This window comes from Nanorana parkeri, unplaced genomic scaffold, assembly GCF_000935625.1.
Source record: "Nanorana parkeri isolate BGI_ZX_2015 unplaced genomic scaffold, ASM93562v1 scaffold1178, whole genome shotgun sequence".
Lineage (NCBI taxonomy): Eukaryota > Metazoa > Chordata > Amphibia > Anura > Dicroglossidae > Nanorana > Nanorana parkeri.
The window spans coordinates 479,273-493,423 of record NW_017307446.1 but is presented as its reverse complement, the minus strand read 5'-3'; the positions used below and the strand labels follow the sequence as shown (position 1 = coordinate 493,423).

At 47.1% G+C, this 14,151-nt stretch overlaps 1 protein-coding gene across 1 annotated transcript in view; it reads left to right on the top strand.

The window, feature by feature from the left end:
- Nucleotides 1–435: 435 nt before the first annotated feature.
- Nucleotides 436–14,151, top strand: part of PFN2 (profilin 2) — a 35,994-nt gene continuing 22,278 nt past the window's right edge. Inside the window, exon 1 of the mRNA XM_018568376.1 lies at nucleotides 436–792. Coding sequence (XP_018423878.1) covers nucleotides 661–792 — 132 coding nt within the window. The 5' untranslated portion in view covers nucleotides 436–660. The remainder of the gene's footprint in view (nucleotides 793–14,151) is intronic.

Sequence of the window (14,151 nt, the reverse complement as noted above, 5' to 3'; positions counted from 1 at the left end):
CTGACTCCTCTGCTCTCCCTGTTTCCTCTCTGCCCTCCCTGTGTACTCTCTTCTCTCTGCCTCCTCTTCTCTCCCTGTGTCCTCTCCTCTCTCTGCCACCTTTGCTCTCCCTACCTCCTCTCATATCTCCCTGTAGTCTCTCTGCCTCCTCTGCTCTCCCTGTGTCCTGTCGTCTCTCTGCCTCCCTGTGTCCTGTCATCTCTCTTCTCTGCTCTCCCTGTGTCCTGTTGTCTCTCTGCCTACTGTGTCTTCCTGTCTCTTCACTCCTCTGCTCTACCTGTGTCCTCTTGTCTCTCTGCCTCCTCTGCTCTCCCTGTGTCCTCTCATCTCTCCTCTCCCTGTGTCCTCTGGTCTCTTCACTCCTCTGCTCTCCCTGTGACTGTCCTCTCTCCTCTTCTCGTCTCCGCTCCGTGTGGAGGACGCGCACGTGGAGGTGTGCCAGTGTCCTTCCGCTGCTGGCGGAGGGATCTGCATTACAGGGGGGAGGGGGTCTACACCCGGGCGCTGCCCTATTTCCTCGGCTTCTCCCGGCTGGCGGAGCTCAGATTATCTCCGGCCGTGACGGAGCCGCTTCATCCCCGATACCGGCTACCCTCATCCCTACCCCAGCAGCACCGGTATACCTTTCTGTCGCCCCTGTCGGTGTCCCCCCCACTGAAGATGTCCGGCTGGCAGGATTACGTGGATATGCTGATGGCCGATGGCAGCTGCCAGGAGGCCGCCATTGTCGGTTACGTGGACGCCAAATACGTCTGGGCAACAACCCCCGGGGGCTTCTTTCAGACCTTGACGGTAAGAGATACGCGGTGTGTGGTGATGATTGACGTGTTATCAGGGCTGTGTGTGGAGGCACCGGCTGGTGCAGAGGTCGATGCACACTTATAATCATGAAGGATAACGGGCTGCATGGCTGCTCACACCCCCCCCGCTGACTCCCATCATGCGGCTATTCTGCAGCCCGGTGTCATGTATGGGAAGTGTGTCCTGTCACATCACTGCATCACCTAATCCGTTATGTCAGCCGCTCTGAGCGCCCAGACCGGTATTTCCAGTCAGCTAGGAGCCGCATCGGGCCGCCGGCCGCTCACTCTTTTGCGTAGCCCCCCGGTCACTGTCATCAGGAGATTTACGTACTTGACGTAAGCGGCTTTCGTGAATCCCGCCCCCGCCGCTGACACCATGTTCTTCTGCAAGATGGCGTGCTCCCATTGATTTTTATCCTTTACGTGGAGGCCGCGGAGAATGCGGGAGCTCCTCACCCTTCTTGAGGTTCCATTATATATGGTCATAATGTGCCTGGCATGGCTGCCTTCTTTCCTCATGTAACCCTGGTGGCTGAGGGTATTGGCACTATTCCTATGAGACCTTCATGCTGCCTTTAAATTGCACCTTCACCCACTGTTTATTCTTTGCACAATGTTACCCCTCCACCTTTCTTCTTACAGATAGAAACATTTTTATTTAGTAAAATGCCCTTTTTTTTCTGTTGAGGGCAGTCTGCGTTTCCGACTTCCTAGCCTAGGCTAGAGTGACATTCCCGGCAACCCAAAGCTGTCACACATCCCAGCAGGCATCGGGACAATCCGAAACACACTGCACATGTGCCATGGGGGCGCAGAGACACCCAGCTTTCCATGACTTGGCTAGGAAGATGGGAGCGGGGGACCCAGTGCCCAGGAGGACTTTGTATTAAGCTGGGATGGGCAATCTTGGCCCTCCATCTGTTGTGGAACTACAAGTCCCGCAAGGTTTTGCAAGAGTCGGACAGCCACAGGGATGACTTCCAGAGGCAGAGGAGTGATATAATTTGTAGTTTCAGCATAGCTGTCATAGAAACCTTAGCCAAGGTGCTATAGCCACATTCCTCCTTTATACACAGAGCTCCTCTATGGAGGGGTGATTGGTTAAAGCTGCACTCCGCTCAGAAATTATATTAGAGGAGATCACAGGTTCTTTCAGGAATCCCTTCGTGCTGGAATACACCGTCATCCAGGCAGTGAGAGGCCTAGATTATGACCCAGGAAAAGTCCTCTATCCCGTAATATCTGGTGTGCGCTATGCCCATCATTCCCCCCCTGGTCACCAGTCTTGTACATTCCCCAGCCATCAGTCATGTAATTACATTGCCCCTCTAGTAGACGGACCTGGGAGTCACAGACTCCCAGGGGTTGATTTACTAAAAGAAAATGGGCTGTTCACTTTGCAGGGGAAGTTTCACCTTAGTTTAGTAAATGTGATGAAACTTCACTCTGTAAAGAATACCCAATCATGTGCATGGAAAAAATTCAATGTGATTGAATGATGGAAGTCAGCAGAGCTTCCCCTCATTCACTAAACGAATGGGCAAACTTCCCCTGCTAAGTGCAAATTCCCTTGCAAAGTGAAGGGTCTATTTGCCTTTAGTAAATCAACCCCAATGTGTGAACTGCTTGTTACTATGTAGTTTGATTGACAGGTCAGAAGACTGCTCTGTCCCACCTCCTATGACCTCACACTTTGACAGTCCCAGAGTCCCCACAGTCCCATCCTCATGCCTGACAATTCTGTAGACGGATTTCCAGTACATAATGGGAACTGCAATCTCAGTGAGCGGCAACAAACACTAACAGGAAGTGACATCACTACCTCTGAGATACCTCCTCTTTACGTCTGCGGCTTGTAGATTCTCTGCATGCAGCCGTGACATCACATGTGTATAACACTGAAATTTGCGCACAAAGAAAACGACATAAGTGGTTTTGCTTTTATAATGGATCAGAACTATTGAAGAGATTGAATTACCATCCCGGAGTTCAGTATCTGAGGTTCTTATGGGATGAATGAGACTCAGGCTGGCCATATGCTATTTGAGTTTTGGCAGATTCACAGGAATTGGACGACAGTCTTAGAGTGGGTGGCCTTCCTGACAAGTCAATTACTCAATGGACTTTATCAAAGGAGCCAGACTGATAATTTTCGGCTGAACTGTTGTCTTCAGCCAATCAGCTGCAGTCACTGGTCGGTATTCTGACAGCAGGGTGCCAGATGTAAGAATACAATAGCCTCAGCGGGAGCTGTGTCCTTCCATACTGTTTAGTGTTAATGAGGGAATCTGTTACATTATTTTTAGTTCAGCCAAGAAACTGATCCAAAAAAATCTGAGTGTATGGCCATTTTACATTTCAAACCCCCCCCCCCCCTTTTTTTGTCATTGGGAGCTGGCTGGCTCTTGCAGCTGTCCCCCGGATAAAATATCGCCAGGTTCTTCCTCCAGCGCTGTGTGATGTAGATTTCCCAGGAGGCTGCAGGAGCGCACTTCACGCCATTCTTGTCCCAGGTGAGAATGGAAGGAAGGGGTGTGCTGGATTGGAAAAAAACAAAATCAGATGAGAAAGTCCACTTTAAGAAGCCTGTCACCTTCACTTTGTGCCCTAGATGGCTGGTGCTGTCATAGTGCTATAGATCGCACAGGCCCCGGAAAGCTCACATTACACTGCTGACACGCTTTTCATTTGATTTTCTGCAGCCAAGTAAAAGTAAACCTTCAATTAATTTCTCCATCTGAAATGTGGGCGGAACATTCCATCTTCTGTCTGTAGACTTTCCTGTGACTGCTCTGCACTAATTAACAAGAAGTTATTTCAGTATAGTTGGGGTAAAAGGGAGGATCTTTTCACAAAATCGGTGTTCTCTCTGGAAAATCTCCAGACATCCCAGTGTAAAATGTAAAAAATGACGTGGGGCCCCTCCAAAATTCAAACCATATTCTTATCCCAGATAGGAATCTGGGATGGATTTTAAGGGGAGACTCCATGCAAAAACGCAAAAAATGGGATTCCCCCTTCACATCAGATTCAAATCAGGAGCCCCTCTTTACACCAGCAAACCCCCATTTCACATCAGTCCCTCTTGCATCAGGAACCCCCTACTTTCACATCAGGAGCCCCCTCCTTTCACATCAGAGTCCCCCTTGCATCAGGAGCCCTTGACAGCATTGTCACCCTTTACATTAGAAGCCCCCTCCTTTCACATCAAGGTTCCCCCTTCACTTTAGAAGCCTGCCTGCACCAGTGTAAGGCATGACCCTGTGTGATAATTTAGAGGCCCCCCCGAGGAATGTAGAAGACACCCCAGCTGTTTCCGCACACCTTTTGGTTTGCACGATTTTGCTTTAAAAACCGCGCAGTTGTCAATGCGTAGAGATGTCTATGGGACTCAAACCGCCGGAAAATAGTTCCTGCACCTTTTTGCACAACAGGTGCTTTCTACAGCGTGACAAATCGCAAAGGTGTGAACAGCGTCCATAGACCTGAATGCTTTGTGCGATATCGTGCGGTCACGGATCGCCCAGGTGTGAACCTAGCCCGAAAGACAATCCCATAATGAATTGCATTGCCGGTCCACTGATACACATGCTGGCATTCATTTTACAATTTGTAAAGTACACACCCCGGTGTGACTCCTGGATGGCACTTCTAGTCCCTGATGATTACAAAGCATTGCAGTATTTTTGGTTGTCCTTGTAGGACTCCTGTGGACACTACTTTGTTCCATGCATGACGCTGCGTCTGTGTACAGTTACTATGCACACAAGGTAAAAGCAGAAAGCGATGGTGGAATGACATGTAATATAAAGCTGTAATACAGTGATTATATCCAGCATTTTGTTATGCAGATCATTCGTGATGAACACATACGTCAGTAATTGCTTTTTTTTCTCTAAATGGCTGAGTCGGTTTCATTGTAGGATTGCTGTAAAACGTCACAATGAGCGGGCATTGTGCTCCTCCCTAACAGATGAGGCACACGCACAGAGAAACAGTTGCCGGGCCCGTTGATGGAATCGGCAGACCCGGAATGACTCTGCAGTTATTTGGGAGGCCTACGTTTTCTTCTTCATACCGGAGCTCTGACTTCCCCGAACAATGCAGAGGCAGTTCAGTGCAGTATACTGCAGTCTTTTGTCTTGCAGTAAATATTGAACATACACATGGCTTTCACTGAGAACACCGCCGTAAGGGAGGAGCGGCATTTCAGGGGTTAAACGTTGGGAATCTCGGCCCTTTTGCGTTCAGCTTGTTATATGTTGGAGTGTGGCTTTGTGAGGCTTTATTGTTTTGTTTCTGCTAAAGAACAAATCCTTGTATTATCAGCGGGACTTTTAAAGGTTCATTCCACCCCTTGGACCCTAAATGTGGATGTAATATGAAACTTGGCCACATTGAAACCAAACCACCCCCCCACCCCTATTGAATCACAGGGTTCTCCCCACAGCTTCTATGGTTCCATCGTGCTGTAGCATTGAGGATTTTTGAAAGACTGCAAGTCCCATCTGCCACTATGGCAGAGGGACACTTGGATCTCGATGGAGCTCATGAAACAGAGTCACATTCCCTAGCCCCCACCCCCAAACTGCCCCCCACCCCTATTGAATCACAGGGTTCTCCCCACAGCTTCTATGGTTCCATCGTGCTGTAGCATTGAGGATTTTTGTTTCATCTGGTCCTTCTCCTCACCACATCTTGTGTGTTTTTTTCCCCCCGATTTTTTGGTGTCTGTGTGTGGCTCTGTCCACACTGCATTATCATTCACTGACTGATCCATTCACAGGTTCTGTGAGTGAAAAGACTACAAGTCCCATCTGCCACCGCATCAGTGGGACACATGGTGAGATATGTTTTCTGCACGCCAATCTGCTTCAGAATGTCGTCTGTAATAACGTTCATTGCGACGTTTTGGGACCACGCGGTCCCTTCGTGAGGGGGACACGTAGAGCTCATCACACTGACCTCATCACACTTGTAGTCTGTTTATAAGTGTCTCCTATACAGAGGCCAGCACTTCTGTAGTAAAAGATTAAAGTCACACTAAACTCAGGAGTTACATCTTACAACGCCATTTAAGCATCTAAGGCCCCGTTCACACCGAGGCGGATCCGCCGACATGATTGATCCCATACATTGCTCTGGGGACTGTTCATGTGACCGCGCAATCCGAACTGCCTCCCGCCCGAGTTGCTCCCTGAGTTGTCCCCCCCCCCGCCCCCCGCGCTGATCAGCACGGTTTCCATACAGCTTTCAATTGAACTGCGTTGATCAGTGCGGTTTTGGGAGTTTGTAACTGCGTTTCAGCTCTGAAACGCAATTCAAAACGCCCCAAACCCCCTTTTTAAAAATCATGCGGAAACCGTGCTGATCCGCACCCGCCCTGGTGTGAAAGGGGCCTTCACTATTAACAAAAATGTATCTTATTTGTGTATCACTCGGCTGTAGATCCTCAAATCATCTCTGAATTGGTGCTGACACTGTCCTTCCTTCTGGAGGGTGGCTACTTGTGTTGCCCATGGTCCCTGTGTGTGTTGTAAAATAGTCACTGCTCCAAGCTCGCTCCTGTGATGGACAAATTAGTAAACTAAACCTGAGATTGTAGTCCATCACAGGAGTGAGCGTGGAGTGGTGGCTACTTTACAACACACAAAGGGACCATGGGGCACCCACCATCCACTGCACATTTTTCTTTTAATCTTTGTGGGTGTCATTTATTTATTTATTTTTGCGAAAGGTGGAATTGACCTATAAAGGAGATTTATGGGGGGGAGTGAAAAACGTTCATCCCCATAATACAAGCCAACCTGTGACAAAGAAACTGTCAGCGAAAACATACTGCCGATCCGCTCACTTCCCGATCATCTCTCCGCAGGGATTTCCCCCTCCCCTCTCCGATCCTGCAGCACTGATTGGAGGAACGGACAGAGGAGGGGGCGGGCTCAGCTGGCTCTGCCTCTAGATAGACAGTGGGCTCTGCCTATCAGCCAGCGGGGTGGATCTCAACAGTATTGTCGGGATCCGTCCCGACTGCAGCGCTTTCAGCATATAAATCGGGCAATACCCCACTATATGCTGTCTTTTGGGTCACCAGAGGATACAGTATATGTCCTCCTTTGACCCTGAGAACTATGAGCAGCAAAGGTTGCCCCGTAGTTACCTGTAAAGGTGCCAAATAAACGTATGGAAAAAACATACTGTATATCATAATAGAATTATTATATAACAAAAATAAAAATGGGGGGGAATCAAACGTATGTAGTGGAAGGTTCACATTTGTATTAAATAGTTTCTTCCTCAAACCCCCCACCACTCTCAGAACTTCTGTTTTCTTTTTATATTCCTGAATGTAGGAAATCTTTCCATTAGAAGCTGATTCATACAGTGGGATGAGGACGTTCTGTGAAAAATCTGCCTCATCAGCAGACATAGGAGACCTCTATAATTTGATTTTAAACTTCATGGTAGAAACGGACATAATTTGGGGTAATGTGAAACCTGGTCAGAAAAGTAAACGTTGCTTTATCCCTTGCAGTGCTTGCACAGCCCCGTTTCAGGGAGGGGAGTTTCTTTCTTCACTGGAGAGCAGTAGGCTTTTAATATATCCCGTAATAGCCACAAAGGATGTAAATCTACTTTGTGTGCACCAGATGCCTTTGCAGATCCGGTTATTACCTTGTAAAATTAGCTGTGACATCATCACTGTGCTGCACATAGCCTGTGCTGAGCGCAGAGGTGTGGGAGAGACCCAGCATGCTGCCAGCAGAAAACAGAAGGGGACGGATACAAGACCAGTCACCCTGAACATGCAGAGAGCAGCTGTGATTGGTCTTTATTACAGGAAGCTCCTGCACAAAGTTTAACACATGATTACTGCACAGATCTGGAAGAAACACACAAAGCACCCCAAGATTTAAGTAAGAATAGACATGCCTCTAGTATTTGGACAATGTTTGCTGATAAGAGTTCGACCAGCTCCAGAGTTCTAAACCAGTCTTGTGGTGAGCTGAAGAGTTGATGAAACGCAGAGGCTATAGAAGGGGATTACATTATCTAGCTTCAGTCAGTCTAAATTGATGAGCGTAGAGACCTTCTCAGTCATTATATGATGAGCGTAGAGACCTTCTCAGTCCACTATATGATGAGCGTAGAGACCTTCTCGGTCACTATATGATGAGCGTAGAGACCTTCTCAGTCATTATATGATGAGCGTAAAGACCTTCTCAGTCATTCTATGATGAGCGTAGAGACCTTCTCAGTCCACTATATGATGAGCGTCGAGACCTTCTCGGTCACTATATGATGAGCGTAGAGACCTTCTCAGTCCACTATATGATGAGCGTAGTGACCTTCTCAGTCATTATATGATGAGCGTAGAGACCTTCTCGGTCACTATGATGAGCGTAGAGACCTTCTCAGTCACTATATGATGAGCGTAGAGACCTCAGTCATTATATGATGAGCGTAGAGACCTCAGTCCACTTTATGATGAGCGTAGAGACCTTCTCGGTCACTATATGATGAGCGTAGAGACCTTCTCGGTCACTATATGATGAGCGTAGAGACCTTCACGGTCACTATGAAAGGAAGAGTGTGAATGACTGGCTGCATTCTGCTACCATGTCTACTCGGGAGGCACCGATTCCGAGTATTTGGGCTCGTTATCGGTGCATCCTTCTCAGTCACTATATGATGAGCGTAGAGACCTTCTCAGGCATTATATGATGAGCGTAGAGACCTTCTCAGTCACTATATGATGAGCGTAGAGACCTTCTCAGGCATTATATGATGAGCGTAAAGACCTTCTCAGTCATTATATGATGAGCGTAGAGACCTGGTTTGGTAAATACTGGTTTGCTAAACATTTGTGCAAAAACCGTGCAACGTAATAAATTGCAACTAGCATTTTTTTTATTTTACAGGGCCTCTGCTTTTAGAACATATATCATTGTTTGGGGGTCTGAAGCTGTTTTCTAGCCAAAAATGTATATTTTATCATGTGTGCGCAAATAGTAAGACATTTTTTTTTCTATTTTTAATTTTAGTTTATTAAACTTTTTTAAATTTGTTTGCATTTTTAACTTTTTAAAAAACATTTTTGTCTTTTTTAATTTTAGTTTACCTTTTATTTTTAATTTTTTTTTTAAACTTTATTGCTGGAAGCAATAGCCAGCCTGCTATTGGATATTTCAAATTGCAATAGCCAATAGCAGGCTGGCTATTGCATCTGCCCACCGCCTGCTGTCAATCAGCAAAGGAGGGGCCTGAAGTTCTCCATCAGGTCCTCCCATGCTGATTTGCTGAAAGTTTTGCCACGCGTTCGATTGCACTGTGGGTGTGGAAGTTGTGCCATTGAATACAATGTACCGCCACGCCCCTTCCCACCCCAAAACGCGGGGTGAAGTTTCACAGCGATCGCTGTGCGTTCCAGCAGCTTGTGTGAACAAGGCCTCTCTTCTATCCGACTCTGCGGCTGCGATCTCACATTCCTACGCACTCACAAAGTCAGATAGAAGTGACATTTCAGGACTGATCAGCTGTTCCGGGGCAGATCGGTTCTCCTGCACATACGATCTGCGATGCCGATCTGCCCTGGAACAGCTGAGAAAGCTTGACCTATTGGCGATCACACATTCCACCGCTAAAAAAGTGGGCGGGATTACGTTACTGGACCATGTCACCAGTCACACTTTGTAACGTGGTCTCAAACTTTGATAGAACAGAGGCTCTGTTTTGTAATAATTTATTCAGAAATAGATTATAATAGGGAACATTACAGTGTAATATTCCCCATTATAATGCATTTGTCTAATTACATTACAGCACACAACCCTCACCACCAAACCCCCCCACCGCTCGGACTAACCCAGCCTCACCGCAGCTCAGTCTCAGACGGTGTGTGCAGGGGGCGGGTCCTGTGACTCACTTCTCCTCTCCCGCTGCCTGTTACTATGGACGCAGAGAGGAGGTGAGTCACAGGACCCGCCGCCTCACTGAGAAGCCCGTCGGCAGTGCAGGGACCCTGCACTGCCCCATGTTGCAGGGCCGGACCCTACTGAGGCTTTGGGGGTGCCCAGGACCGGACCCCACTGGGCCCCCCCACAGCCTCAGGCACCAGTGGTAGTTCCGCCACTGCCTGTGGGGCCGTATTAAACCGGAACGTGGGCCGGACTTTGGACATAACTGGTATAGATAGATGGAGAGAGAGAGAGAGATATTTACACACATACACAGCAGGGTTATAGGGAAAAGGAAAGGTATGTCACAATTCTAGGCAATTTAAATGTAGGAATGTGTTAAGTGCCACGGCAGAGATCGCCTTCGGGCTGCATTTATACATGTCAGTTTCCAAGTACATGGAATTTGCAATGACCAGACTGATTGTATGCAGATTAGCGTCAGTGTGTGGAAGCATATATGCCATAGGCAGGGACCAATCTCATTGCCAGCATCAGGGTGTGTGTATGAGTGGGGTTGCTTCGCAGACAATTCAGCTGACAAACTGCAGGTGGTGGCATTCTACTTTGTAAAGGTGGCCATACACTCTACAACCATCGCAAGACCTTAGTCTTGCGATGGTTGTACAGGGATTAAAAAAAACGTACGATCTGCCTATCTTGGACAGGCAGATCGCACTCTCGATCATCGCAAGCCCGCCCCCCTGAGGGGCGGGCTTCCGATGACCGCAATGCTGAACGGGCAGTGTGCGCGTGTGCGCGTGTGCACACCGGCCCAAGCCCGCCCCCCTGAGGGGCGGGCTTCCTAACCAGCCGAGAATCGTACGATTCCCGGCTGGTTTTCGAACATGCTGGTTCGACGGAAGACGTGCGACCGTACAGTAGAAACAGTAGTCTCCGTTCACACTGCTCGATTCTCGTATGATCGCGGGATTTCCCACGATTCTCGTACGAGAATCGAGCAGTGTATAGGCACCTTTAATCGTGTGTTTGGTCTGTGTGGGCAGCGGGAGAGCTGATTTATGTACGGATTTTAGCTCACAGGATAGCTTGGGGAACGTCAAATACATGTGGGAATCGCCTCGCTTCTACACAACTGCTAGGGTGCACCAGTCTATGCACAATTTGTGTTTGCCTGTGTGTGGCAGCTAGATTGTGGGTGAGTCTCCCTCTAATGTTTGCTGGTGGCATTGCTGGTTGTAATATACGTTTCACAGCCTTGCTCTACCTTCACAAATCAGTCTTTCTTTTATCTTGCTCCAGTTAGAAAGTCACTGTTGGCGTGATCTCATTACATCTGGTGATATCGGTGTGTTCCCGATGTTTTAATTTGTGAATATAGATGACCCTTTGCACACCTTTCAGTTGTTTCCGGTGTCTGGACTGGGGAATCGGGTTCCAGTGAGAATTACCCTGTATGCTGGTCTATTTCTCAGGATGTGTGATGGACGGCGGGGCCTTGCGCATCATCTGGCCTTATCCGTGTACCCTTTATGACATGTGTGTGCTGAAATAGATTGATGTGAATTGGCCCTGAATACACTGAAGGTAACAACCTCTTATGCCCACAGCTGTCAGAATACCTGAACAGTGACTACAGCTGTTTTGGCTTCTTCGACAAAAGTCAAATAAAAATAGTAGTGGTGATGAGAGGGCCACCACACCCTGATTTTGTACCGAGTCCTATTTGCACCGTGTATGGCCGGCTTGTAGACATAATCAGACTCTTCAGGCATCTTCTTACTGTTGCTACTTCACTAGATTTCCCTGTTTGTTTCACAGACACATTTAGTAACGTTAATCGAGGTTATAGAAGGCAGATATCCCAACTCTCCCGGACGCTCCGGGAGTCTCCTGCTATTAGCGGCTCCCGGCCGCCAGGGAGAGAAACATTTTCTCCCGGAAAGGTTTACTCTGCTCGATCTAGCAGAGTAAACCTTTCCCTGCGGTCTGTTTTTTTTCTTCTGACATCAGGGCTGCCGATGACATAGGAATGCATAGCTAGAGGGGGACCTGAAGTTCTCCATCAGGTCCTCTTCTAGTGATTGACAGCAGCAGAGGGCGGGTAAAATAGCCAGATTGCTATTGGATATGGCAAATTGAAATAGCCAATAGCAATCTAGCTATGCATTCCTATGCTGTGTTTTTTTTAAAATTATAGTTCTGATGGCAGCAGCTGCCAGAATACAAAAAAAAAACAAAAGCTATTGCTTCCTGTGCTATCTGCCATCATTTCAGGGCAGAGGGCACCTCCCTGTAATTGCTTTTTTCAGGTTGGGATCCCTGAGAAGGTGGCAAATCGTGGTTTCCTTCACTTTGTTTCTGGTGTATACAAACAGTCGAGTTTCCATGAGATGCACACTTCTCAGAACATTTGGACTTTTGGATCATGCTTTTGTAAGACCATCGTATAGCTGTAGATGAAAAAAGATGCTGGCAGATGGCTGCTATGCGGAGGGATGAACAAACTAACAATCTGAAGGCTGTCTTTGATCATTTCTGTTTCCTGTCTGATATCTTGGCATTAGCCGCCTCTGCTCTGCTCCTACGTCTCCCCTCTCCATTCACAACAAATTGCCAGTTCATCAGAGCTGAGCTAACAAGGTATTGGAGCCCTCTGCATTGTTCTTCAGACTTTGCTTCATTGGCACAATCTAATCGCCCTTGTGCACACACTTTTCATACATCATTCTCTCTGTCAGGGTGTTGACTTGATAAGATAGCCCAGTGTTGACAGAGACCCTGTTATACCTGATAGTGAGTTTGCTGCCCTGTAGTCATTGCTGCACATGGATCTCTATATGTGAAGTGTAACATGTTTTTAAAGGCGTTGAGGGCAACATTGAACCCATGAATCAGACCTATCTTTGCACTTTTATGACGGTGTTTCATTCCTAATTATTTGGATGAGTTTTTTTTAATGCATTTTATATTGTGTTGTGTTTTACCAAACGTTAAAATTCAGATGTATGAAAATACAAGCTACGAGATCACTCAATGGAAAACATACATGTGGGTGGGAATGTGGCAGCGGACAATGGCACTCATGACTTTGGTATGTGATTTTTGTAATTACCTTGAGTGAGGAAGCTTTATTTTGGCAGTTGGGGGTCTCCATTAGGGAGATTGCTCCTTGTTCGAAAGGCATTTAAACTGCCCAACACAATAAATTCCATGATTTTCAATGGCCCTGGTTCACACCTGATAAGAAAAACGCCAAACGCCTGAAAAGGTACAGGAGCTTCTTTGGGCAGATAAAAGTGATTTTTTTTTGTCCCATAGACTTGCAGAAAATGCGGAACAGAAGCATGTTGTACATTTTTGTGAGCGTTTTTGGGCGTTTATGCATGCGTTCTTGCATCGCCCACAATGGTTTATGAGCTGCCAATCAAAACGCGCATACAAATGTGCACAGCGCGCATAAACACGCAAATAACCGCACGCTGTTAACAAGCAAAAACGGTGCTGACTAGGTGTGAACCCAGCCTATCAATGTCTTGCGAGGGTTGTAAAGTGTATGGGCAGCTTTATTTTACCTGGTGATCCTTCCAGTAACACCCTTCTGTCATCGGATGGCATTGTGCTCTCACAATACTGTATTTAGGAAGAGTCCCTTAGGACCAGACTACAGACTAGGAAGCTCAGTCTGTCCTTCAGTTTCCCCTCTACCACTCAGAGAAGCCTGCAATTTGCAAAAGGGCTTTCAACATTGAAACCTCTAAAAGACAGAATTTTTTACAATTATTTTTAGGTATATTGTGTGAATTGGAACACAACAAAACATAAAGTGGTGTTTTCTCAAAATTGGTAATACACTGTAAATGATTGTCCATTCAGACCTCTGCCAGCACAGACCTGTAGATGCAGTGACATCTCATTTGATCGCTGCTGTGACTTGTAAACAAAGAGGGAGCTTTCCTCTGCCGGGCTTTGCATTAAAATGATTCACTGATCTGTTATTCCATCTGCGGGTCTGAATGGGGAGTGATTTTAAGACCGCTCCTAAATTTGTAGCTGTAAGGAAGACATCTGTGTACATAAAAAAATCCCCATCCTAATTGCCAGTGTCTTTGCATAAGCACACTTGAGCACAACATTAAAATACAGCTGCTGGGATCTACTTTCCCGGGCTGTCATGTGCAGTGTGCTCAGTGTGTGACTCCTCTGCATCTCATAGTGGTATGGGTGGGAGAGGAAGAGGATTATGAGTTCTCTCCTACCACACAGACGAATTACACTGAGCTGGACCAGCAGGCCCCTAGAGCAGAGTGAGATAGAAAAAGGTGATCCCCTTTTTATTGCAGGCAACACACTGTGTTAGGCCTGCAAGAGCAGCAGCAGTTATTTAGCATGCATCCCCTCTGTGTCCTGTCCAACAGAGGATTCTTATG